At 39.3% G+C, this 25,949-nt stretch overlaps 2 protein-coding genes across 6 annotated transcripts in view; both read left to right on the top strand.

Moving 5' to 3' along the window:
* ABHD17C (abhydrolase domain containing 17C, depalmitoylase) overlaps window positions 1-22,713 on the top strand; it is a 29,519-nt gene extending 6,806 nt beyond the window's left edge. Inside the window, exons 2-3 of the mRNA XM_009561725.2 lie at window positions 16,937-17,116; window positions 21,079-22,713. Of these exons, the coding sequence (XP_009560020.1) occupies window positions 16,937-17,116; window positions 21,079-21,298 (400 nt within the window). The 3' untranslated portion in view covers window positions 21,299-22,713. The remainder of the gene's footprint in view (window positions 1-16,936; window positions 17,117-21,078) is intronic.
* A 2,456-nt stretch (window positions 22,714-25,169) lies between these two features.
* Window positions 25,170-25,949, top strand: part of LOC104059997 (cell surface hyaluronidase-like) — a 58,943-nt gene continuing 58,163 nt past the window's right edge. For 3 of the 5 annotated variants that reach the window (XR_008451797.1, XM_054077114.1, XM_054077112.1), the window contains exons 1-2: window positions 25,170-25,257; window positions 25,678-25,773. Coding sequence is in view for 4 of the 5 variants with exons in the window: in XM_054077114.1 (XP_053933089.1) it covers window positions 25,185-25,257; window positions 25,678-25,773 (169 nt within the window). In the remaining variant the exon portion in view is untranslated. Of the gene's footprint in view, window positions 25,258-25,446; window positions 25,595-25,677; window positions 25,774-25,949 lie in introns of those variants that run through there. The other 2 variants (XM_054077109.1, XM_054077111.1) reach the window with 2 other exon arrangements.

Genomic DNA, 25,949 nt, shown 5'->3' with positions numbered 1-25,949 from the left:
CTCTGGCTTTAAAGACAACAGTCTGAAACTTATGTAGCACTAATAAATTAAATTAGCAAATAACGTAACCGTTTCTTTTTTCCTAAAGGCAGTAATAGGTTTGATGAATAACTAACACTCCTTTCTGCCCTCTTTCACAAGTATAAATCAATTGCAAGGCTGCATTGGAAGCAGTTGAAATGAGTCATAGAATAAGCTGCGACTGTGTTGTACCTAACATACTCATGCACATAAAGGCCTGCTTTTGCCAGTTAGACCCTAAAAAGGGCAGAAATCTCGCTATTGTTTAGGAGACAGTTTCTGTTGCCACTGTGCTTAAGAGAAATCGAGGGCACTTTCTCTGTGCAAGAGGAAGGGTTCCTTGTGTTTTCCTGAATCTAGGAAAGGCACATCTTTATAGTTTTAGAACGCTGGTGGCTGTCAAGTGTCTTTTCATATTAATTAGGGTATATATTGGCTGCTTATATTGGTCTGAAATGGAAATTACTTAGGATTGTTTTGTTGTCTAACTGAAACTAGTGCTTGTATGGATTAAAACATCTTGGGTGGACAAGCCTCTTGCATCTGTGGGAGTCAGTGGACAGTGTCTAGTTGAGATCTCTAGGGACTAGTGCTGGTGAATTGAATAGACAGTTTCAGTGACCCATCACTACGGCTGCATCTTGACTGCCCTGCTTCCCAGTTTGTAGGTGAATAATTGGCACTGGTCTCGCATGCTCAGCCTGGTATCTGATGATGAAGCTGAATCAGATTCCTGCTCTCAAACAATGTTTTGTTGCTGTGGGTTTTTTAATCTGTCAGGTTTGTAAGCGATGGAAGTGTGTGGTTGTAAATCCAGGAAACTGTATGAAAACAGAGGAATAAAGGTGCTTTGAATAGAAGCCTAAGAGTGTAGCCTGGGATTTAAGGGCTGAGGAACATCTTTGCGTTCTGTATTCCAAAGGGTAATCTGAGAAAAATGGGTTGTTGTGGCATGTTTGCTCATGAAGCTATGCAGCCCACAAACCATCTCAGAAGGGTGCAAACATAAGCCCGTTGTATGATGACAGTGTTATACTGAAATTATCTATTTCCGTATCTTTATTCTGTATTTTTTTAACCACTATGTTAGCTTTACAGAACAAAGCTTCTCCTGTTGGCATTGAACATTGTGGTTGGATTTGCTGACCATGAGACCAAATAATACAAAGGCACAAAACTGTGCTAAACAGTGGGATCTGGCTTGATGCCCACCCACATTCCCCCCCTTGGTTTCATGTCTCCTGATGAGCACACACAGCTTTTTGGGGAAAATCCTTACAATCACGAAATAAATCTCTAACATCTCAGCTTTCAAAAAGGAGAGTTCCATGTGAGTTCACAAATGAAGACTGATGTTGATGTGGAAGATGAGGTTTTAAGTTAGGACACTTGCCTTAAAGTGTGGAGGGGAAAAAAATAAATTAGAGGTAATCTCAGAGTATTGCTTCTGCTTTTTGTTGTGTTGCAAATTTGTTAGAAAAACTTCATGTATGTTTTCTTACTAGTGCAGCCTGTTGAAAGGTGGACCTAGAAAGAATTTCAAGATGAAAATGCTTTTTTTAAACCATTAATTTAAAATTTATTGTTAGTTTAGGTGGTTGTAGGTATCCTTTTAGTAAAATCTGTGTTACTGTACCTGATTAAAAAAATCCTGTCTGCATATAGAAATGTTACTTTAAGAATATTGACTCTTGTGAGCCTTGTTTATCTGCCAAGGCATGCTGCTGAAACGAGCTGCATACATCAGTGTCTGTCAAACCCTTCTCAAGGCACGCAGTGTCAGCTAGTAGCTCGAATTTTTTTTTTTTTTTTTTTTTTTTTACAGGATGCTGCCAAATTTCTTAGGATCCCAGCATGTTAGACGGGTTAAATTTAACTTTGTGACATGGCTTGGCCACTTCTTTTTCTCTACAGCAAATGGAGAGCTATGGAGTAATGTATAACAGGATCCAACAAGTCTGAAAACTCGGAGTCAAACTTCAATATGTTTCTCAGGAATGCGCCTTTTAAATAGTAGGCTTGGAATGTTTCTCTTTCAATAAGAGTGTTTAGAAAGGGTATTGCTTGGATCATAGGATCTTTCTGGACATTTCTCCTCTTTAACTTTTAGTTAGCTTGCTTTGGATGTTCTTATAGAACTTGGAAAATGGTGTGTGATATCAGCAAAGAAGCAGAACAAGCTATATATTTTTTCCAGTGTACAGGTAAAACTATGTGAACCTTATCGTTATTTCGTGAGTCTTAGTGGCTACTTATGATATACTAGACAAGACACTTTGTCTTAACTATTACACTATTATACGTGCAATAAATTTGCAGTCCTTAATAGTATGAAAAATAAGAGCAGCCACAGTAATATGGGGATAGACCTCTGTTATGCATTTTGCAACCAAAATGGTGTGTGGAACCATCTACGCCGTAAAGGAAATGTTGAGTGGTTACCTTGACACCTTCAGCATTGGACTGGTTTGTTTGTGCAGATCTTAATCTTTATTCTGTCTCTATGTAGTCTTCCCAACATCTGATGGGTTTATTTAAGTAGGATGTTGGCTGTATTGCAGCTTGGGGAAAGTGGCGTATTTAAAAGAAATGGTTTTGCTTTTGAAGCACGTTCTCTGGGGCAAATTTGCTAAAGGTTTTTCCAGCTTGCTGTTTGTTCTTCATAGTTTCATTTCTCACAAAAATGTGTGTGTTTTACTGTGGTGTGTTTGGTTTTTTTAATTGAAGTAGTTAATTTGATATAATCTTTATTTTGGAGTTTTTCCCTGGACCTTGAGGCAGCTGGTCCAGAGCCAGTCAGTCTCCTCCTTCCCTTAAAATTGGAATGTACTTCACCTTGCATATTAACTCCTATTACACATTTTCTTCATAGTATTTTTTGTTACTTCCTACCATAAAACCTACTCTGTTTTTCTGGTACAGCATGCTTTTAAATGTGTCTTAATAATAATACAGAAAAAGTTAGTGTTTCAGTCTGGTGTGAGCATCTTATCAAGTTAAAACAACTGTAAAAGTACCAGAGTTGTAGGAAGAGGTGGGGCAGTGTTTCAGCTAGAGTTTTATTTGTATGCATACTGGTTTATGAACACGTAACCTTTGCCTCAGACTGGTTAATAATTACGTTGTGACGTTGCATACATTGCAGGCATCTCTTTCTGATGTAAGAAGCACCCTTCCTGCAGTCAGTACAGTAGTTTAAGATACTAAGTGGGGGGTTAACTTTAAGCCTGACCAGTACGCCTAAAAATTTTGACTTCTGCTGAATCTCTGCCAGCTGCCAGACTTCTGTTTCTTTGATACAGAAACCCTCTGTCCTCTCCCCTGAGCTCTCAGTAATTATTCATGTAATGTGATGTTCACTTCCAGAACCCTCTGTGCATTAAAACTGGTACAACTAATTCTTTATCCTGTTTTTGATGTTTGTACGAAAATCACTCTGATAATGCAGAAACCACTATCTGTGAAGGGATACAGGCACAAATATAGTTGCCTTTAAAAAAAAATTGTAATTTGTATTTGCATTAACAGAGGGTGAGGATGATGGAATGTCCTTGGAAACTTGGATACGAGTTCTTGATGTGAAGTTTCACATTGTCATAAATCCTCGATATCCACTCAGTTTTGCAGAGAGTGAAAGGGTTGTAAAGTCTCCTTGGTTTATAGAGTTCTTTTCTATCTGTAGACTGAGCAAGCTGCTGTCAAATGAACTGCCCTTCTAAACTGGGTGCCCTTCTGTCAAAGCTCATCGAAGATCTGTAGTCTGTTTAGCATGGAGCATTGAACAGACACTATTGATTTATATAAGATCTGGTACCTTCCAGTTATTTCAGGAAATTACCCTTTCCATCCAGAAATCCACTTTAATAATGTTCATAATGAGGACCATTAAACCTAAGGATGATGGGTGTTTCTTACCTGGAAGTATTTCTAAACTTGTTGCACTTACGCAGCAGGAGAAACTGAACCTGATGAACTGAATGATTATTCTCTTTGGTTGGACTTATACAGCAATTTACTATTTTTCTTTTTTTAATTATGAAGTGAGTGTTAATTTGGAATAAAGGAAGCAATGTGAGCTTGAACTTAGCTGATTTTATTAATGGGATTTTGAGGGGGGAGAGGAGGAACTTGATTTAGCAGGCATTGTTTGTCATTTGTTACTGTTTTCTCCCTTCTGCTCTTCCCAGTGCTGCTGGGTAATAGTCTAATGTGAATTGTGTTCCTCCCTGCCCTTCACTGTAGAACTGATGAGACTTCCTCTTCAAATATTTTTTGGTTTTTTTGTTCTCATTAAATATTTCTATTTTGCCTTTGTCTTGGAAGCTTTGTTGTATCGGGAGAAAGGGAGACGCTATTCGTTTGTAAAATGTAGCTGTGTGCAGAGTTAAATATGAAAAATGTATGTTGTGGGAGAACACAGCAGCAGCTTATAACTAAAAGTACATCTGTTGTGAAATGGTGAACTGCATAAAACCTGTGTAGCCAAAACGTTACTGTCTGAATTGGCATTTGGCCATACTGTAGACATGAATACACCTACTTTTCCAAGTGCTACACTGTTATCTGTTATTTCAAAAATAGAAACTCCAGCAGTACAAGACTTCTTTATGTAGTGCTGGTTTATTGGTCGGCAGTTAAGTGCTGGTGTGGCTCATACTGGAATTGCTAACATTTTTTCCTGCACAACCAGTTGTTCTCTGGTGATACTGCAATCAAGTAGGGGGTCTGTTTGCTTTAGAAAGACTGCATCACAGATAAGAGGCAAATAGAACACTGAATAACATGGGGAAGCTGCTTTGCTTTTCCTTTTATTTTCTAAGATGCATCTGCAGGTCAGTTTCTACCTTTAGCATCAGCTGAAATAATGCACTTAAGTGATTGCATTAACAGCTGTCCTTGATCCACTGCTAGGTCCTTCTGCTTCTTGTGGAGTAGCTGTAAGTGAGTAAGTGTCCTTTTTTTGAGGGGGAAAATGTTGACTAGCAAGAAATCCTTCACCAAAAAGACTACAAGGGCAATTTGCCCCATTAAGTAGGTGTGTTGGAAGATAATGAAGCATGCAATTGTGCTGTATGGCAATTATTGAAACCTCTTGATTTGCGCAATCTAGATAAAATTTCTTTTACTGTGTAGAAGCTGGGATGATGCCAGATAAGATAGCTGGATAAGCTGAACAAGTATGCATGACCTGTCTTCAGGACTGAATTTTCTGATAGGAGTTAAAAAAAGTTATGAGGAAGTTAGTGCATTACTAGATGTCCAGAAGTACTGTTCCTATTTCTTAGATTAACATTTGTTACTTCAAAATAGCTAAAATTTACTGATACTTAATCATTTTGCATATAATTAAATGCAGATATCTGTTTCTGTAATAAATTGCCTTTTTTGTTCTAATTCTCCAGGTTACTGGAGAACAGGAACTCTTCCAAACAGAAGTGCACAGGAGAAACTGCTGAATTTTACTGCTCACAGTTTTAAGTAGTATTCACTGGGAGAAGGGAGGAGGGATTTAGCCTCTGTTTTGTGGTGATAAAGGCTTTGGCTAGGAAATTTGATTTTTAAGCTCTGGACTAGTTATCTGTGGTCTGCTGTTTTAGAACATCTGTTGCTGTTAATCTTGATGATTGCAATATATTTTTAATCATCCTAAAAGCTCATTAAAGGAGAATGTAAAAGAGGAAAATCAAGTGTAAAACACCGCAGGTTTAAATATTGGCATAATAATGTATAGATTTTTGTGGAGCAACAGATCTTTAATCCTGGTAGAGTCAAGTCAGCCCATCTTTGAGTGACAGGAATGAAAGAACTTAAGGATGCTTAGGAAGAAAGGAATTGATGAGTCTGATTTAAAAGTCAGAGTGCCAATATAAAAATGGTGCAGAGGAAAAGAAAAAAAACCAAACCACTGAGGTTTTCTTGTTTCTGAAAAGATGCTAGAAAAATCTCTCTTCATATAGAATGGCTGTCATCTTCTATTTGGCAGTTATTACTCTTTGTATTTGTTAGAATATTTAATGAATCTAGCTGAAAATGGATAATTGATAGAAGGTAGGAGAGACTTGTCAGGAGGGTGTTTCTCTGTGAGGCTGTGAGTTTGCCACTTCTCTTGCAAGCAGATGCTTAAGTGCGTAAAGATTCACAGTGTAATAAAGATTAGGGCTTGGAGCAATTACAAAATCAGTGTGTGTTTTCACCACTTATCAGGGGGTGGGGAAAAATAGAGGTTACAGTGTCGCATATCCAAGTAGGATTCCTATTAATGATTCACAAGACGTGTTAGTGCAGAGGAAGAGCCTATTGTTTTGTTTTTTAAATCAAAAGAAAATACTGCCTTTCTTCTTTAAGTCTGTGGAAATAGATAGAGTAATTCAAAGGAACATTAAGTATTTCCAAAGAAGTGAAGAGGACTCTCCAGGCAGGACCTGTGGGGTCTCCTGGATAGCATAGGCCATGACACTTGTTCACTTGGCTTCTGCATAGAGCCCTTCAGTGTGTATGGGATATTGTGTATCTTTGAGAGAAGCCCAGTCTTATTAAATACTTGTTTTGTTCTTCTATGATACTTGAGCATATTAATGTAAGTATATAAGGGAAAGAAAAACCCTACTGCCAGCTGAGTCATCTTCATATAATACTGGCTGTTAAAATATTCATACCACAGGGACAAACGCATTCATCTAGAGACGATTCTTTTTAGGAATGTCAGACCAGTTCATTGGTACTTATCAGTTTTATGTCATAAACTCGCTGCTGTTCCTGTCCTCAATCCTGCCTTTCTGAGAGCATCCCCTTTCTGTCAGAGAATCAAATCACTGTCAGAGCTATTCTAATACTTCTGGGTGGGAGGAGATGATGCATTCAGTTTGCCTGCTTGCATACTTGCAAGGCCTTATCCATTCCAACTCCATATAATCCTCTTAGACTGTGACTCTGGTGCTCTGTGGAAGAGACTGCATTTGGATTTCCAGGGGTCTTTGAAGAACAATGTGAAAATGGCCTTAACTTTGTCTGCTGTAATAGAATTTCAGATATAAGGAACTGCTATTTGTTGAGACGTTCAACTCCTTCTTGTTCTCCTCTGTTAGCATTATGGGGATAATATTTGACTTTTATCAGCTTGTTTTCTGGATATAATTGTGATTGCTGGTAAGTGACGTAAGGAAAAGGCTGTATTAATGCCACGTTTCACGTTTAATGACTTGTAAGCTGTATCAAAGCTAGTCATTTAATATTGCTGTTTGAAAATGTGAGGTTCTTTGCAGAACTAGACAAGTGCCTTCAGCAGACTCTATATACACTTCTGGTTTGAGATCCCTAGGTTAGGTATATCTTTTTTAAGTTAAAGTTACAGGGTGTGTAGCTATTCAGCTGTGCAAGCCTAGAAGTGTAAAATTTAAATTTTAGGTGAGCTTTGCAGTTTGATTACCGTTTAGGGTTAATCTTGTTTCATTGTATACTTATGCAGTAATAACTGCATTTTCAGAAACTACAGCCTGATAAATTTAAAGAAAACTTCCCTGGTGCCATTTTTCTTTTTTTTGTCTTGAGTGTTCTGGTTTGTGCACTCCGGAAATTATTCCCTGCTTTGTGAGCAGCTGAGCTGTACCTGGTGAAAGGGTAGAAACATCAGAGATGGGTGGAGCAGGCAGCAGCTCAGGTCAAAAGCCGCTGCAGTCCTCCTCAAATAAGTAATTCCAACTCGTAAGTCAGAGGCTCAAGTCTTGCATAGATACAGCTCATGGCAATTAGTGCTGCGGCAGAAAGGGTGTGTGGTGCCATAGGTGTGGAGAAATACATCTGAAAGCTAATTCAGTGTGTGATGTGAAGAGGAGTTGGGGTAAGCATTGCTCAAAGTTGAGGTGTCAGAGGTGCTCCAATAAAGAAGTGGCAGTACTAAGCAATAATACAGTGATCCTGAACAAAAATGCTTTTAGAACTGTTGGTGAGCAGTGAGAATGCTTCCTTGAGGCTTATAAAGCTTCAGTCTTCCAGTGCTGAGCCAGGGATGATGATGAGGATTATGTGATGGGTTTGGGAGGTTGGCCAGAGTGAAAGCTTACAGTGAGCCAATGCAGCCTCAGGAATATGGCAGGGGTTTCCATTTTGGAAGTAACTGAAATTGAAGAAACAATTTATGAAAGCTCAAAACTTGTGGGAATGCATAACTAGTGTTAATATTTGCACTCAGGTTTTTTTTTTAAAAGTTTCCTGGGCAGTCAGAGGAGACTTTTCAAATAGTTTCTGTGTTAGTTGACATGTACTTGTTTTGCCTGGAATTTTTACATAAAAAGATAACTGTGTTTAGGTACAAGGATATCATCAAATCTTTCTTATTCTTCATAGCAACCCTTATAGGAAAACAGTTTTAGGGAGTAGTTTTTGTCTTTCATCTATCCAAAGTGAAAGTGCAGGCTTTTTGCACCAGTAAAAGAATTGTCAAAGTTTTAATGTCAGGTTGTTAAATATTGTGAGGAGTGTGCTCATCTGTCTTAGCTCTGCTGTACTATAAAACATAGAGTATGATGTGTGCAGCTGATACAAAAATACCACACCAGGACAGATATGACGTAGAAGCTGGGGGTGAAGATAATGAATTCCTCACTCCAGAAGATACTATAGACTGAAGGTCTCTGTGAAAGTAACCCAATTTTCTCTGTTCTCAGGTTATTTAAATGTACCTCAGAGACTGGCTGTATAGATTTTGTACACCGGTTACAGTAAAGAGTATATAATAGAACGTAGCTGACTGAGTTTTTGTGAATTATTGATGCTGTGATCAATAAAGATATTAGTTCTTAGTGGCCAGTAAAAGTTTCCTGTCTTCGAGAAATAAAGCTTAAGACTTCTGTATTCCACATTTATTTGCTACAGAGCATCTTAATTAAATGCAAAATACCTTGTTATAAGGCCAGTGCTCTGTTTTTAAAGTAACTGAAGTGAGAGATTCATTTGAATACACCATCTTCCTGTTGTGTCTTGAAACTGAACGGTGCAAATTAAGATTGCTCTAAGAAAGTGCTTTGGGAGAAGCAAAAAACTATGGAGTGTAAAGAGCATGCATGTGTCTTCAAAACCGTAGCCTTGTGATACATTGGTGGCTTCAGAACTCTAGTTGATTTCTAAAGTTACTCAAGCAAAGAAAGTTGGGGGTGTGGGGTCACATCCATGTGTTTAACTCCTGTTTCCACTGTTAGTAGCTTCTTGTCCTTCAACTTACAGTGGGGTTTGGACTGCATTTTCTCCCATGATTTAGGAAAGTGCTCCATTCCTTCCACAGCATGAATACACGTTGAGTATTAATGCCTTACTCACTTTATCATATGTAACAAAATGATAAATGTAGGAGTTCAAACAGAAGGCTCAGCTACATCATTGCTCATTTTTGTTGGATGTCCTACATGAGTCTGGTTTTGTTTTTCAGTGGCCTTATTGCTAGCTTTGACTCAATATGAAAGAATTAAGGATTGTAGAGGCATCTGTTCTTTGATATCAGTGTGTCCATGGCATAAGATTCTGTTTCAGTGCATGTTTAATGAAAAGTGTTTCCTCATTCCCTGCTATCTAGAGAAAAAAATAAATCCCAAACCCTTAGTCAGGCAGAAGCAACTGTTCCAAATCCATTTGTTGCTTATAAGTACAGCTGCTGGTTCATGTTGTAGACAAATGAGCAACCTAACATAAACCAAACACCAAAATTGAGTATTCTGGGTTATTGTGGTGGTAAAAAGTCATGTTTATTTTAAATACAGTCGAGTTCTTGGTATGAGAGAAAACAAAGGAGGTTTTAATTTGTAGCTCCTTAGACAAATAAATTGATCTGGAAGCACAGATTTCATGTTTTGTGTTCATTTTGTCCTTGTATTGTAATATTGTGCAATTGCCCAGCTGCTTTGGAAGAGATTTCTTCCAGAACACAAGTTTGTAGTGGTAGTATTTCCTGGCTGGCGATATGTACTATATATTTTTTTTTTATGCTCTTATGGTTCACTTATTTTGACTCTTATTTCTGAAAAATGCTTGAAAAATTAGAATGGATAGATGGAGTCTGATTGTGTTTGTCAGATGATCTCTCAGAGAGATCACTAACTTTAAATGGTTGTAAGGATAGAGCTTGATCTGTGAGTAACAGAAGACTGACTGCAGACTGGGTCTGCTGCCTGCCGGTTTGCTTGGCTCTGGCATGGCTGGATGGGTGAACGGGTGGTGGAAAGCTGCCTTGAAGATGTGTGGTGCAAGACACGTGGAAGTGCTGTCATAGTGTGGCATAGAATCCTTCACCAAAACGGGTGTTGAAGGAGGAAAGGAACTCACTTGTAGTGTTGAAGCTTGGAAAAAGAGAGGGGGTTGGATGTACTTGGTCAAGAGTGCTTTGTTTTACTCCAAGTCCTGAGCAGATTTACTTGAGTTAGGGAAGGTGTTCCCACTTTGAAACATAACATCTTCGGAACTCTGTGTTCAAGGTAGATGAGCACAAGGTAATTTAAGTTTGTGTTTGAAAATGGAGCAGTTTTTAGAGAAATTAGCGCTATTTGAATTTTAATTTAAAAAAATAAAGGCACCCAACCCTCACCCCAAAGCTTAGTCTAAATTAGCATAATTCAGTTAAAGTGTAGTTTCATTACAGTTTGTACCAGAGAATGCCTTCCTTTACCTACCCTGGTTGTTCTGGGCAAGCTTCCAGTGGCTTCGCTACTCAGCAGCGTGTGTATCACCTGCTTTTGTCATCATTGCTTGAGCTTGTTGGTGATATTTAATATCCTTGTTATGACTCGGTTGAACTTTGAGCACGGTTCTCAATATTTGATAACAGGTCACTGATTATCACAAGCCAGTAATCGAGAAGCAGTTGTAATGATTCATGCTTCAGTATAATTAAGTTACTGCAGTGTAAATCATCCTGAGAAGTGCCTAGGAGTTGCTTCCACTTGATCCATTTATTCCTATGAAAAGAAGAGTTGGTAACTCACTAGGTTGGCACTACAGTAACATAGTTCAGCAACCCTGTAGTATTGTGATAATTGCAGATAATGAACTTCCGAAGCAGCCTTTAAGAGAGCATTTTCAGGAATCATAGGTTCATTCTGCAACTCCAGTATTAGTGAGCCTACATAGATTAGCACTGAAATGTCTCCACAGCATAACAAAATAACTATATGGGGTGGTAGTAGAATAATAATAATCATATAAAACTGTGGCAGATTCCTTGCTTAAATTTCTCTGGCATCCATTGAAATTATTTTGAGTGTGAACACATTTGTGGAATTACTTGTCTGCTCCTGTGACAGTGTGCTGGGATTTATGCCAAAAAGAATTCTCTTTTTTTGCAGCTTCATAACCCAGAGTACTATGCAAACCAATTTTGGCTCTTACCACAATGAAAATGTGAAGTCAGAGTCTGTTGTACCTGAGCTTGAATCACATAGTACTTGTAGGCTTGGGCAGGGAAGAGGTAAAGGAGGAAGATGACATTGCATAATTTAAAAAGTCACTGTCTATTGTGTTCAGTAAAATGGTGAAGAACTTTAGACTTATGTTTGTGTGAATTGAAGGAAACTGGAGTGAGAAACTGGCACAGGGACTCTTGCTGTGTGCCAGGGTTTCCTATGAATCTTGCAATAATTCTGATTTTTCTCGTTTGACAGTTGTTGTTATGGTTAACACCAAAAGTCCTTAATCTCCTGCCTTGCTCTCAATTTAGTGTTGGCATTCAGGCTAAAAATCTGCTGTGATTTCTGTGGTGTTTCGGCTAACATGCTGGAGTGGTGTTTGCATGAAGCACAATGTGAAATTTGATGGGTTTTTTTATGATATTGTAAATTACTTGCAATAAGGTTTATTGACCAAACTTCTTATGTTTAGTTTTTTTAACATAGAGGTCCTACAACAAACTCTCATTCAGGGTATGCAGTCTGCATGTGGGATTTTTACTTGACTGAGGACTTTTGGATTTTCTTTTCTGCCCCCAAAACCGGATTTTTAGATTCATACTATGTTCAATAACCATTTATTTCTGAAAATGTAGATGCATATCTTATAGAAGTATATAATGATGCTACAGAAAAAACTATCTGTGTTTCTTAACAAGCACTCTAAATTTCTCTGGATTACAAAGTTTAGAGGTAACACGTTTTGAAAAGGGAATGAGCAGTCTGAGACAAGTGGTTTTGTATAAACAGAAAGAAGCAGACTTGAAGAAAAGGCTCTGAAGGTCTTATAATAACTGAGCACGTGTGTATTCTAGTAAAAGACTCTAAAAGTCACTGTTTCCTACAAACGTGGCATAATTTGTGTCACTCCAGGTGTATTCTGGGTTTTCTTTTGTCTTGAAAATGAATTGTTTTGTTGTGGTGTTTCCCATGAGAGGGGAGTGCACAGTTTCAGACTTGATCTCTTTGCAAGAGTGCCTGAGCTAGTGATCTTGTGGTTCCTGACTCTTTCTCTTCATATACTGTGTTGTAAGGAAGAACATGACCACCAGTAGCTGCCTAAGTTTAGTAGCAGTTAAAAAGTAGGTCTTAACAGGATTATGAAATGGTGTTTGTGTAGTCAAAATGCTTTGCCTAGGGTGGTTATTGTGACTGGTTTTGAAAACTGATTTGTTGCTGTTGCCCTGTCTGTGCTGTATGCTTTCCAGTTTAGGTGAGGGATACTGGGACAGCAAATACCATAAAACTTCAAACTGAAAAATAAGGTGTGGTTAATATCACTGATTCAGTAAGCCTGAAAAAAAGAGCAGGCCTCATTAATGAATGTATTTAGCACCTTTGAGGACTGGCACAGATCATAGAATCTGTGACCGTTGCAGGGTTTCAGCTGTGTGACACGTGTGTAGTCCCTGCGGCAGCAGTCAGTGCTTTCAGCTGAGTGGGGAGAGAGTAAAAATAGCAATGGTAAACTTTCCATCTGCATCACTCAAAGCTGAAGCCTGATAGCAGTGGGGTATCGGAGTCTTATACTCACAATTAAAGATGTTTTATGATAATACCTACTTTGTACGTAGTGCTGTTAGCCAGAAAGCTTTAAATACTTTACAAAGGCAATTGATAGTCATCTGTGTGGTATGAGGAAGCTGCTGAGGGACATAGCCTGAGATGTAACCATACAGACTGAACTAGAAGGAGTTGTGTTCCATCCTCGTTCACTATGTTTGCTCTCAGCAGTATTCCCACTCTTCCTCATCGCACTGAGCTGTTGGTGTGACTGAGGTCTCTCATTACTCTGGGCAGGAGTGAGCAGAAGAGTGGGGTGAGGATTCTTAATAGCCAACTTCTGTGCATGTAGTTCATGCTAGCATAAGGAAACTAGAATTGCTGGTTAACCTAGTTTGTATAAACTGAGGCAGTAGCATGGAGCAAAAAAACCCCAACTGTGTTACTATTAACTGGAGTGTTGTGGTGCCTCAGTTAGACCTGGCCTGAATTGGTATGCTGTAGGCGCAAGTAGCAGCACTACTTGTGAAGGTAGCTGTTTTTTTTCTTCACACATAAGAAATGTAATCCGTAATCCAGATAATCTGCTCGTGGGTTTTTGAGAGTAGGCTAGGCTGGAGAACTTTGCCACCTGATAAGTGTTTGTGGGTCAGGGAGAGTAGAAATGCTTTCATCATTTTAAACAGCAGTAGCTTTGCACTCCTTGGTAATTTACATGCCTTGCGGGGTGGGGGGACACGCCTGCTGTTTTTTTTGTTTTAGTTTTTCTCTCTTGCCAAATGAGCATTTTACATATGCCCACAGTAATTATCTGAACTGCTTCCTAGTTTGCTTTTTCTGAAGGCTGGTTTCCACATTGCAGTGTTGCCCTGGTTGGTTTGATGGACTCCGTAGAAGTGCAGGAGCATACTCATAAATTTGAGTCTCCCACTCTGTTGGATGGAGTTCTGTTTCCACAGAGACCAAAGCTCGTGTGCTTCAAGGAAGATATTTTAGGAGCTGCTGTCTAGCCGTGGAAGGACTTTCTTCCTTAATAGGAGAGCAGATTGTAACAGGATTCCTCTTTTCTCAGAATGTCTTTTGCCGTTTTCTGTCACATTCATTCCTTTTTTCTATGTCACTTAGTATCTCGTTCATTGCTGCCTTCTTACCCATGTCTGCTCTTCTCTTTTGCTTAGCTTTCTGTATCACGTTTGTGTTGCGCAACAATCTAATACCTTGTGGTACTTTAAGCAATGTCTGGACCCCTTCCCCCCCTTGCTGCAAAGGATACTGTATTTTCAAGTTGAAGTCTCCAGGTGGTTTGTGCCTGGCTTGAAGGGTGCTTGCTGAGTCACCAGCTGGGCAGCATTCGAGAAGGCTCGAGTGTCGTGGAGCCAAGCCCTGGCCTTCAGCTCCAGTAACCTCACACATGTCAATTATTCATGGCCTTTGCTTATGAGTTGTCATATGTCCTTTGGCCTTGCAATAAATAAATTTTACATGTAGCTGTTTCTGCTGATGTTTGCGGTAAGCTTCATGTCTAACTGTCTGATTGATGGCCTAATGGTAAGGGCTTAAAGATAAACCTGTTACAGTAACTCCTCTGTCTTGGAAAGTTGGACTCTCCCTAACTAAAAGGGTCCAAGAGATTCCTTTAGCTATCTGTCAGTAGGAATACAAAGTAGAAAAGACATTTGACCTAATGACAGGCTACAAGTGCGCTAACTCAGTGTCCTAATACCTTTTTAAGGTTTTTTGGTTTTTTGTTTTTTTTTTTTTTTTTTACAAAATTGTCACATTGCCTTTCTGTGGAGTTAGATACTGAATAGTTATAATGAACAGTTATAACATTTTAGTGGTAAAGGGCTACTTTAAATTTAGATGTCTCAGGCGGGGGGTGCTATGGGGGATGTTTATGATCCTATAAACTGTATGTCTTCAACTGGCATACTATGAAACAGAATTTTTCTAGAGTACCTATTGCCACCGCAGCAAGGTGCTTCCGCTTACAATATGAACAGTTTTCAGTAACAAAATAACATCAAAGGGAGTAAATCCAGAGTAGATGTTGAAAATTGCCATGCTAAGGCAACTGTAGGTATTGAAGAATTCTCTTGCTACCCTGTGCTGTCCTGTTATCCTGTGACTCTTACTGAAACATCTGTTTCCGTATTCTGCTCATTTTTAGAAAGGGGACTTTACATCTATCATGATACTGGAGTTCAGGATGGTATTGTAAAACCTACCAGCATTAATATCATTCCATCCATGACAGGTAGCAGATCTTGTTCTAGTCCCATTTCCTTGTATTCCCTGGTTTTGAAGCACTTCTGCCACTCTTTAATATCATGCAACAGCTGGTAGATCAGCAGAGTGGATGCATGTGCTGCCTTCAAAGGTACATGCCTGCAGCCCTCCCCTGCCAACAGCTGGAACGGAGTCCTTTAGGACGAGGCTTTGCTCCAAGATCCTGTTAACATGCATACCAGAATCAACTAGGCTTTACTGTGTGCTGGACTATTTCTAACAGTAAGGGATGAAAAATTCTCCTAAAAAAGCTTCACAACATCTTTTAAAAACATCAGGCCATGGGCTGTGGTGATAGACCACTAATGTGAGCTGCTGCTTGGTTACCAAGGGGATAAGATTTTTCTCCAGGGAGATATTTTTATACAGTTGCTTATTCATATTACAGCAGATGCCAGAAGCGCCCTTATGCTCAGCAGTATAGAAATATTAAGAAAATTCCAGTCTCACAGAGGCTACAATCCAGTCTTCATTGTAAAACTAGGCAAGCTTGACAACCTGCAGTTGGATGATTAGTACCGGATTAATACGTTGTAATTTTAATAATTAATTGATTAGTCTTACATTGTAATTTTCTTTTGCACATAACCAATCATTTAGCTGCTTGAAAGTCAAGTACTACCCAGGCCTGCCATATATCTTGCTCTCAGCTTGGCAAGGGAGTTGAAATGTTCCATTTGTACTAAACTGTAGGGTTTGATTTTTATTGTCTTAGTCGTGACAGCAGGATAGTGTAGACTCACAAAGAGACACGTTCTGCGCATTTTCTACTAGAAATGTGTTCTCTTCTGCTCTTTATACAGCTTGCAATAGGAAGTGGTGTTGCATACGTAAATGTTCTGGGTAAATATTCTATAATTAACTGTGTAACAGGTTTGATTTGCAGCTTTCCTAGCAAGTTGTGGTGACCGAATACTATTGTACATGTCTCCTAGTCACTGTTGCCGCCTCCTGTGTCCTTTCTGAATTCCTTTATATTTTGCATACTTTAGGCAAAAACCAAATTATCATTCTCAACATATTTTCAGCTGCGAAACAGCACAGAAGATAGGACAGTTTTGTAGACTAGATGGGAATATTGGGGAGCCATCCAGAATTCCATACATAGTTACAAAATAAGCACGACATATTTTAAACTGGAAAAGAAAAATGAGAAATAATATAAACTGATCAGAATTTGAAAAAATGAAAAGAATTGTCCTCTCAAATTGTTATCCTCTGTGGTGTCTTTAGCTACACTAATAAGGCATTTTGGTCTCTTTGTTCCAACTGCATGAAAGGAAAGGTGGGCAGAGGAATAGCTGTCTTGTTTAGTGGTGAAAAGGTCGTTAGCCTGCAGAATATCTAATTGAAATTCCTGAGAGTGACTCTGGGGAAAGTCTATTTTATAATTTGCTGTTCTGTGGAGTGAAAGATAACAGGTGTTCATGAAGATGGTGATGATTAACGAACAAACTGACATTCCTTCTTTGAGGATTGCTCCCTTCAGCCTGTTTAATATTTTGATTATTTACTCTGCTGAACTGTTTCAAGGTTTAGACTTGTCCGAGGAACAGATTTAAAAGAGCTGCAGTGGGTAGGAGGGATGCTTTTGTGTTTTATCACACTCTCCTTTTGCTTGTTTTTGATGTTTTTGCTTTTTTGATGCAAAATGTTTGGTTGCCATTTTAAAAAGGTATGTTTCTTTTTTTCTACAGGTATGGTGTCAGTCCTGAGAACATTATTCTGTATGGTCAGAGTATTGGTACTGTCCCTACAGTAGACCTGGCATCTCGGTACGAGTGTGCAGCAGTAATCCTTCATTCTCCCTTGATGTCTGGATTACGGGTAGCTTTTCCTGACACTAGGAAAACCTATTGCTTTGATGCTTTTCCAAGGTACGTATAAATGCTGCAAAGAGTGTTGTTCTATGCTCAACATGCTCTTTAGGTGTTTAAAAAGGTCTAGCTGTGTGACTTTCAGGGAGTGTTATTGTCACCTGTGCTTTAAACTTCAGATATGCATACCTAAATCCAAGCAGGGAACAAGCTGATGTCAGTCTCAAACTGACATGATGAACAAATGAAGTCTTAGTATTTACAGCTAATTTTTCTCATGTGTTTTTGTGCTATCAGTTGTTAATATAAGAATTTTATTCTGTCAAGTTTGAAATAATAGCTTAACAACTGATAATACACGATTAAGTCCTCCGGGCTATTGACTAACAAATTAGTAAGTGTACAGTCTTAACATCTCGGTCAACTTTGATTTAGAAGGTAATATGATATCATGAAATGGGTGTGCTGTTAGGATATTGCTATAGTTTTACCAGATCAGCAGAGGGAAAAAGGTATAGATAATTGCTGCTTTAAAGGTAGAGAACAAGAGGGTCAGAGGCTAGAGTGTTAGACTGATGTGGTTCACTTTTCAGCTTGGTTCTGCCTTTCATGTATAGTCTCAAGGGAATGCATTTAGTGTTTCTTTGCCTTTGGTCCTTGTAAGTAAAAACCACTTCTGCGTCTTTGGTATGCTTCCCATATAAAATCAGTAAAGACAGTGAGACTTGTGTTTGTCCTTCATGGTGTAGGTCATGTAAGATCCTGATGTCTGTGACTGAAATAAAGGAAGTTGCTGTCCCTCTTTTGGAAGAGTTTGAGCTTTTTTTTAAGAAATTCTAGATTGCTTTACATATGGAAATATATAACTGGTTTAAAGACAAAATAGTTGCCTTTATAGCAGTTGCAGCAGTCCTGAATTAAAGTATCCAAATATCTGGAAATAGTAGAGGTCTTGAGAAAGCAGATATTCTAGGAATCTTTTAAAACTTATCATCTGACCCACTTTTAATTATGGGAGAATGAGAGGAGAAGCCAGTCTCTTCATGGTGGTGTATGTAGACCTGAGCAGGGTGAGGGGAGGCACATCTGAAAAGCAGAGTGGTCTGTGGAAGGAGGAAGACAAAGCAGAAATTCGATGAAGTCTTGTGCAAAGCTTGGCTTTGCTTCAGAAGGTCATGTTTGCAATAAGTGTAGTAGGGGATATTCATAGCATTTGTTATGTTTTTATTTTGGTTACAACAGCTTAAAATTAGAAGATGGGGCAGGCCGTAGATATAAATCCATATGCTAAACCAGCTAGAAGTAATAGTGACCAAGTAATAGTGGCTCTCACAGTAACTAAATCTAGTCACTGTGTTTATAATTATTCCAAATGACTTATTAATTAAATAAGTAATTAAACTGTTGAAAGTGTGGTCAGAATTTGAAAAGCTTATATTCCAACTCATTCATCATCCTCAAACCTGAAATCCAATGTTTACCAGTGCTTCTGCTAGAAGGGAAAAAAAGCAAAGCCTTAAAAATAGCTCTGATTACAAAAGTAACAGTGACTACCTAATATCAGCAACATCAAATAACAGTTTTAAAAAGAGAAAGTGTGAGGAGAGAGCAGTGACAACAGATGTACTCCTTGAGTATTTTTTCACCCTACTGAGCTGGTTCATTGCTGTCAGTCTGCCTTCACTTATACTGTAAGCAGTGAAAATAAACAGCAGTGTACTTTTGTGAATGTGTGCAGCCCAACTGTCTGTCTTCACAACAGGAAACAAATAGTTCTGTGTGCACCTACGGTGAATTGCTATTATGTGCATTTTATGTTGGGACTCTATGAGAATCTGGTCTCTAAAACTTTTTTTTTCCCTAGCTGCGCATCAGTATGGCTAAGAATACTAAGTAAATCGAGTGTGCAGTTTAAATACTGCCTTATGAGTCGCTGAGTTGGCAATGGGACACTTTCCAATTTTCTGCAAAATGCAAATATTATCTAGCTTAATGGTCTGCGAGTATGTGTGGAAAATAGTTTCATTATCTGAATACTGAAGTGAAAGGGATTTCCTACAATAAATGAGAACTTAGTATCTAGCCACTAAAATTATGTATAACCATCTCTGTAGCTGATATCTGTCACATCACAGAACACCAGGACAGACCCTTCATGGGCTTAAGACTTCAGTTTACGTAATGCTTTGTTTATGAAGTATTTCCATTGGGCTATGATATTAATTTGGGGATAAAAATTACGAGGAAAAAAGACTGCATTTTTCTAATGTCTCTCTTATGTTCTTAGTATATTTTTCTGTATTCAGCGTAGTTGCACACAGCTCAAGTTCCAGACAGGAAAAGTGAAATAGGCTGCATTTCAATTTTAAATAACACTTTTCCTCTTTAAATGACATGAAGGTTGTTTTTTTTGAGAAGTATTGAGACAGAAATGTGTTTATACTCAGCTGTTTACTGGCATACCAATGATGGTTCCCTAGAATACTAAATGCTGAGATTTGTATGTGTGAGGTTTAGTGCTTCAGTCTACATCTTACTTTTTAATTAACTTCATATTTTCATAAAGCTTCCTTAAACCTGTTTTTAAGTCAGTGCATGTTGGCGTCTGTATTTCTTAATCATTTTAAGCAGTGTTGATCACTTTAAAATCTCCAGTCATACCAAAAGCGCTTGTTTTCTTGATCTTCAGGAGCAGGAAAATCCGAACATTTTTTTATTAGATAGCATAAAAAAATAAACTTGTTCTGTCAAATCAAATATTACTGATATTCATGTTTCCACCCACTTCATTTCATACTCTGCATAATGTCCTCAGCCGATTCCTCCATTTGGTGATGAAAGGGGAGCTGATAGGAAGCTGCGAGTTCACTAGCACTCTGCCTGTATTCTCATTTGGAATTACTGATAACTGCCAGTGTGAAATGACTGGAAATAAAGTTGGTGCCTGCATGAAGGCAGCTGGAGAAAGTTGCCGTTCACCACTTTCAAGTTTCAAGTGTCATAATTGGGGGTTTCTGGCCTGAACCCATAGGTGCTGAAGGTACTTTTGTCACTCTTCCCTTTTTCCTGTGAGAGGTGGTCCCAAGCTATATTGGTCTGCTAAGTGCAGCTGAGCAAAAGGAAAAAAAATCACTTCAAGGTCACTTCACAGAAGTTAGTTGTATGATATAAATTCCTGTGTTTCTTCTAGTTTGCAGCTAAATATCCTTACGTAATGCTTTTCTCCCACAGTTTTCTTTCTTGCCATTTGAACACAGACAATCAATAGAAAGAACAGATTGTTTTTCTTAGCTAAATCTGCTTTAATTTGGGGGTTTAAAGGCAATTTAAAACCTCATGAACTGGGTTGTTTTTTCCTTTTCACATGAGCTTTGTGACTGGAATATAGTTAATTAGTTCCCAATCCGTTAAATTGCAAGGTGATAATGTGTAATGTGAAGAGTCCGCACTGGCAGCGTGTCCCATGGTGTCTTTTTTGCCTCTCAGTGGTTTTAGTGATAGATAGGTTCTGTTTTCTTAGAATCATAGAATGGTTTGGGTCAGACGGGACCTTAAAAAGATATTCCAGTTCCAAACCCCTTGCTGTGGGCAGGGACACCTCCCACTAGATCCAGTTGGATCAAAGCCTCATCCAACCTGGCCTCATCCACCGCCAGGATGAGGCACTTCCCTGGGGAACCTGTTCCAGTGTCTCACCACCCTCACAGTAAAATATTTCTTCCTAAGATCTAATCTAAATCACCCCTGTTTCAGCTTAAAGGAGCTTGTGCCAAACAGCATTTGTGTGCTGCCCATTTGAGCTTCTTGTTAGAAGTGGTGGGATGGCGGTGATGGCAGTGCAGGTTCGTGTTTACTGTGTGTTTGGGAGTGATCCTTGTTCAGTATCCCTTAGGCACAATTTCAACATTTTGCAGCCATGTGAAAACACGCAGTGGTAACTGGATCATGTTCATCTTGCTTTCTTTAATGGTATGAAAGTTAAAGCCTCAAACTGAGCTTTGTTTTTCTTTTCCATCCTCCAGCATTGACAAGATATCTAAAGTAACCTCTCCTGTGTTGGTAATCCATGGTACCGAAGATGAGGTGATCGATTTCTCCCATGGCCTGGCCATGTATGAGCGATGTCCGCGAGCGGTAGAGCCCCTCTGGGTGGAAGGGGCTGGGCATAATGACATAGAGCTTTATGCACAGTACTTAGAGAGACTAAAACAGTTCATATCTCATGAACTTCCCAACTCCTGAAGAAGCCTACCTGATTTTACCTCAATTACTGTGAACGGAAGAAATTACCTGGTTTTGCACATGCTTTAACTGGATAGCTGTAATAGCTTTATACTATGAAGAAATACCCTGTCTTTAGGGTGTTCTAATCAAACATCTGATGAAATTTGTCTTTTATATCTGGAAATTATTCTACCAATGCACACAAATATGGTCAACTACTGTAATTCCAACAATTTTTAGCTTCGTTGCCCTGAAGGAAGTGGGAATAATAGCTGCTTATGGGGACACTTTTTACCTAGTGCTGTATTAATTGAAGATCAGTTTTCTGTCTCACTTCAGATCGTTTCTAATTCTGTCCTACAAAGACTTTTTTTTTTCCATTGTTCTCAGTGTGGAGAACACAACTGTTATGGGCTACAGCTTGTTCTGAACAATTGGTCCTGGGTTCAATCTAAGGGAGTACTTTCTTTGTAAAGTTTCTAGCTGTGGTATTGTAACTGGAAAGTTATTGTGATGAAGTTTCCCCCTCCTCCCTTCTAGTGTTCTTTTGTTAACTTACTGATCTTCCCAAGTAAATTATTTAAATATACTTTTTCCTGAAAATAAACGAACTACTATATGGGGCTAAACTCTGTAACGACCTCTCCATTACCTGTATAAACATACTGAAATATTCTTAAATGAACTAGGGACAAAATTGCTTTTGTTTAAAAATAAATGTGTAAATTTACTACTAGAAAACTCATTTTAATATTCAGATGGTCTGAATAATAGCCATAACAGACATTTCCTTCTGTAAAGCATTCCTGTAGACTTTTTAAAAGTACTGTACATATTTGAATTTACATTGTGCATAGATTCTTAATTGGTAGTTTTAATTTAAGTCTAGTTACAATAAACTGCAAAATTCTGGTTTGTATATGATTGAATACATTTTGTTAAAATATGTTTTTATCCCTATATTATTTTGCTATTAAAGTTTTATAAAGTTTCCAGGACAAAAAAAAAAAATTTACACATTTATGTTTTGATGAATTTATGTAACTAAACTTTCATTGAGCTGATCTTTTTAGTTTAGAAGTAATTTGATTCTTTGACACTGGAATCGCACAGATTATGCATCAGAAATGCAAGACACTTAAAAATTGTTACACCACTAGCATAGGTCTAATTTTTCCAAATTTAAAGGCCTTAAATGTACTGTAAGCCTCAGATTGTTGTATAAATTGATCGCGATTGATTGCAGTTCGTGTCCTGTTGCTAGAAAGCAACACAGTGATTGTAATGGAATAAAGGATGCATGGATTACAGCTTGCTGAATTTTTGAATCTTATTTGGTGTATAGTGTTCATACACAAGGAAGAGTAAAGTACAAATTACTTGAGAGAGTAGTTTGAATTTCATTATTTAATTATTGCCTGTCAAGGAAAGCCCTCCTAAAGTACAAAGCCACATTTCCATGAAGCTTGGTATTTAAATCAAATGTAAAAGTGATTACTTGCAAATGGTATTCAGCTGGTTTTAGCTAATGAAAAATCATGATTCATTGCCTAGAAGAAATGTTTGAACATAGTTGTCATGAGTCCTCATAGCAGGCCTGCAGTTAATTGTCAGTGCCCCAAGTGTGTCTTTGATTATTCACTTGGCTCTGTTATGGTAAAAGGGGAAAAACTGGTATTTTCACTTACAGTTAGGACACCTGTCCTGTGCCACATCATCTGGATCCTTAGAATTTGGATCTATGCGTCTCTTCTCCAATTTTGAGTTTTAAATACCCCAAGCAACAGGGCGCCCAGCTGTTCTCTCAGTGACGGTTCACCCAGCAGGTGATCGGCAGGATTTGCCTGATCGTCACTTCAGGTTTGTGCTTCCCTCCTGTATTTTAAATAAATTTTCAGATGCATGTCTCATTTTCTTTATTTTGCACCTTCATAAATCTGCAGTGGATTTTCTTCCATTTCTACATATGTTATTCCTGCAGCTCTGTGGAAGCAAAGCTGATGCCTGTGGTGCAGGTAGTCAAGATTACGTGCAAGCCTGTCCATAGAGTGACTTGGAGAATTTTTACTTAATTTGGCAATGTTTTTTTTTTGATAATCACATTGAATTTTGTGTTGCTTTGAAAACTTATGCCTATGATGTTTGTTCTCCCTATGACCCCTTGTAGCTACCCTTTTACTTCAGCAAACTGGTACTTTTAACCTTTTCCTTACAACTTTTTTATTTTAATTACTAGTTTTCTAACTCCTCCTGCGGTCATTTGCTACTTGTCTTTGTATTTGCTTTGCTTTTTGCCAGTATTCCTCTGTTAATGATAACTCCAAATCTGAATTCAGCACTCATGTATGTCCCGTGATCTCTGCACAGGCAGCTGAAGTTTTCATTATTCTCACTGAACATGAATTTCCACTCCTAGTATCTCTTATTTATCCAATTTCCTGCCTAACAAGTTCTCAGAGGTGCCTCACTGTTCTTCTGGCTTCTGTGTTGTCTGTTTTGGTTTGCAAAGGTCATCTACATTTAACTAACCAATATTTTGCTGTCAATTAAAAAGTTAATTAATGACCTATCAGTGATCCACTGCTCTGGAACTTCCCTCTCAAGTCAATTTGTTTACCTCTTTGGTCCCTTAAATAATTTTCCTTGTAGCCCTATTTCCATCCAATAGTTCTTAACTGAATTCTGAAATTTGTATAGTTTTCTGACATAGCCTTTGCAGAAAATAAAACAAATAGTAGTGAACTTTATTTTTTTAATTTAAATGTATAATGCGGGCCTTCAGAAGAAATTATGTGTATTTTAGCAGTACTAAGGAGTCACTGTACAAATGTCTGGCTGTGCTGGGATAAACTACGCAATTGGTCTTCCAAGGGTCTAAAAAATGAGCACTAACATTTTTTCTTGATGTGGCTGTTCCATCCATTTTTCCTGTGTGACTTACCTTCGCTGTTCATACAGTACAACCAGATGTGAAGTACAGCTTTTTTTTCACGCAGGTAAGATGTGGCACATCTGTTTATCTCTCAGTGGTTGTTTGATATTGGTGCTTTGAAAAAAAAGGGAAAATATTTGTTACAACTTTAGAGGTAGCGTTTTCCTGGGAGCTTGATATAAATACTCGTAAAATTTATGTAACTTACCTTCTGTTCTCATAGAGATGTGTTAACCCTGTATTGCCTCTTGCTGCACTTTCTCCCTTGCTTTTCCATGTTGTTCCTGTAATTTGTGGCAACTGCTCCAGGCACTGACCCCTTAGCTTTCTAAATGCCCAAACCTGTATTTACACTTAGTATCGTACACATCTTTTATAAACCATGTGTTGTATTTACTTTTTCTAAACGATGCTAAACATGGAAGCAGAGAACTAGTGCACTTTCTTCCTCTGGTTATTCATTCAGCAGTAAACCTTGATTGTTCTCATTTGGAAAATGTTTTCTTCCCTACATCTCTACTCATGAATGTAAAGTAATGATCTCATTTAAGTCCATTTAGCCTGTTTCCCTGTATCTTTCATTGTAGAATTCACCTGCCTTTTTAGCTCTGCAATTTCTTGCCTTCCTTGTGCAGTTGTTTTGTGCTCCCGGCACTGGTTAAAGGTAGGGTGGCTCTTTGATGGTGGGCACTCTGCTATTGGGAAAGAGATCAAGCACAGCAACTCCCTGCTTAGTATTTATTGCTTTTGAAGTCTGGCAGTAATTCTTAGGTGGATGTGAGTTCCAAAGCGGGAGCTTGCGTTTCAGCTGTGCAGTGTTAAATTTACAACGGTAAAAAGGACAAAACTGGTCTTTGTGAGCACCACTACTTTGACCCTTCGCCTCCAGCAACCTCTGGTTTAGTAGCTGGGTAACCAAACTAATTTTGCATTAAGTAACACGCCTGCTGTTCGGAAAATAAATTAAAAAAAATGGAAGAAAAAACAGGAAGACCCCTACACCTTCAGCGTGTTAACTGTAAGTTGTCTTCTGGTTCCTGTAAAGGTAGGTGCGCTTCGTTCCCGATTCCCTCTGCGGGATGTGGGGGGCTGTGAGCAGACACCGGCTTGCTTTCCAAAGCCACCCTCTGGATTTCCGTAGCTCCGCCGGGGAGCAGGTTCTGGTCACTGTGTCCCTGAAGCTTTTTTCCCCGGGCTCCGTCCGTGCTGGGGACGTGGCTGAGGTTTTTCCATCCGGCAGAGCGCGAAGCATCTCCGCTCCCCGCTGTGCCACGGGGCAGCGCCGCTCGCAGCTGAACCGGCCTTTGTGTGCGCGGGGGGAGCCGCTCTGCCGCCGCCCGGGGGTGCCGAGCGGGGGATGCGGAGGATGCGGGCGATGCCAGGTACGGAGCCGCCGCTGCGGGGGATGCGGGGGGAGCCGCTCGGGGGGCGCTCGGCGGGGCCAACCCCTCTGTCTGTGTTGCAGGTGCCCCCCCGAGGAGCCCCGCGGCCGCCCGGCTGCTCCCGATGCTGCTGCTGCTGCTGCCCGGGGCGACCAGCCCACACGGCCGGTGGCCACACGGTGACGGTCCCGGGGGCTGGGGGTGGGGGGGAGGGAGGAAGAGGAGGAGGAGGAGGGGAGGGCGGTGCTGGGGCCGAATCCGAGCCCCCCTCCCCGGGGCTGCCGCTCTCCTGGGAGAGGAGGAGGAGAAGTGTGGCAGCCAGGGCTGACCATCACCTTTATGATGGAAAAGCGGA

Source organism: Cuculus canorus, chromosome 12 (genome assembly GCF_017976375.1).
Source record: "Cuculus canorus isolate bCucCan1 chromosome 12, bCucCan1.pri, whole genome shotgun sequence".
Classification (NCBI taxonomy): domain Eukaryota; kingdom Metazoa; phylum Chordata; class Aves; order Cuculiformes; family Cuculidae; genus Cuculus; species Cuculus canorus.
Note: the sequence above shows the minus strand (reverse complement) of the source record. Positions and strands in the feature narration are given on the sequence as shown.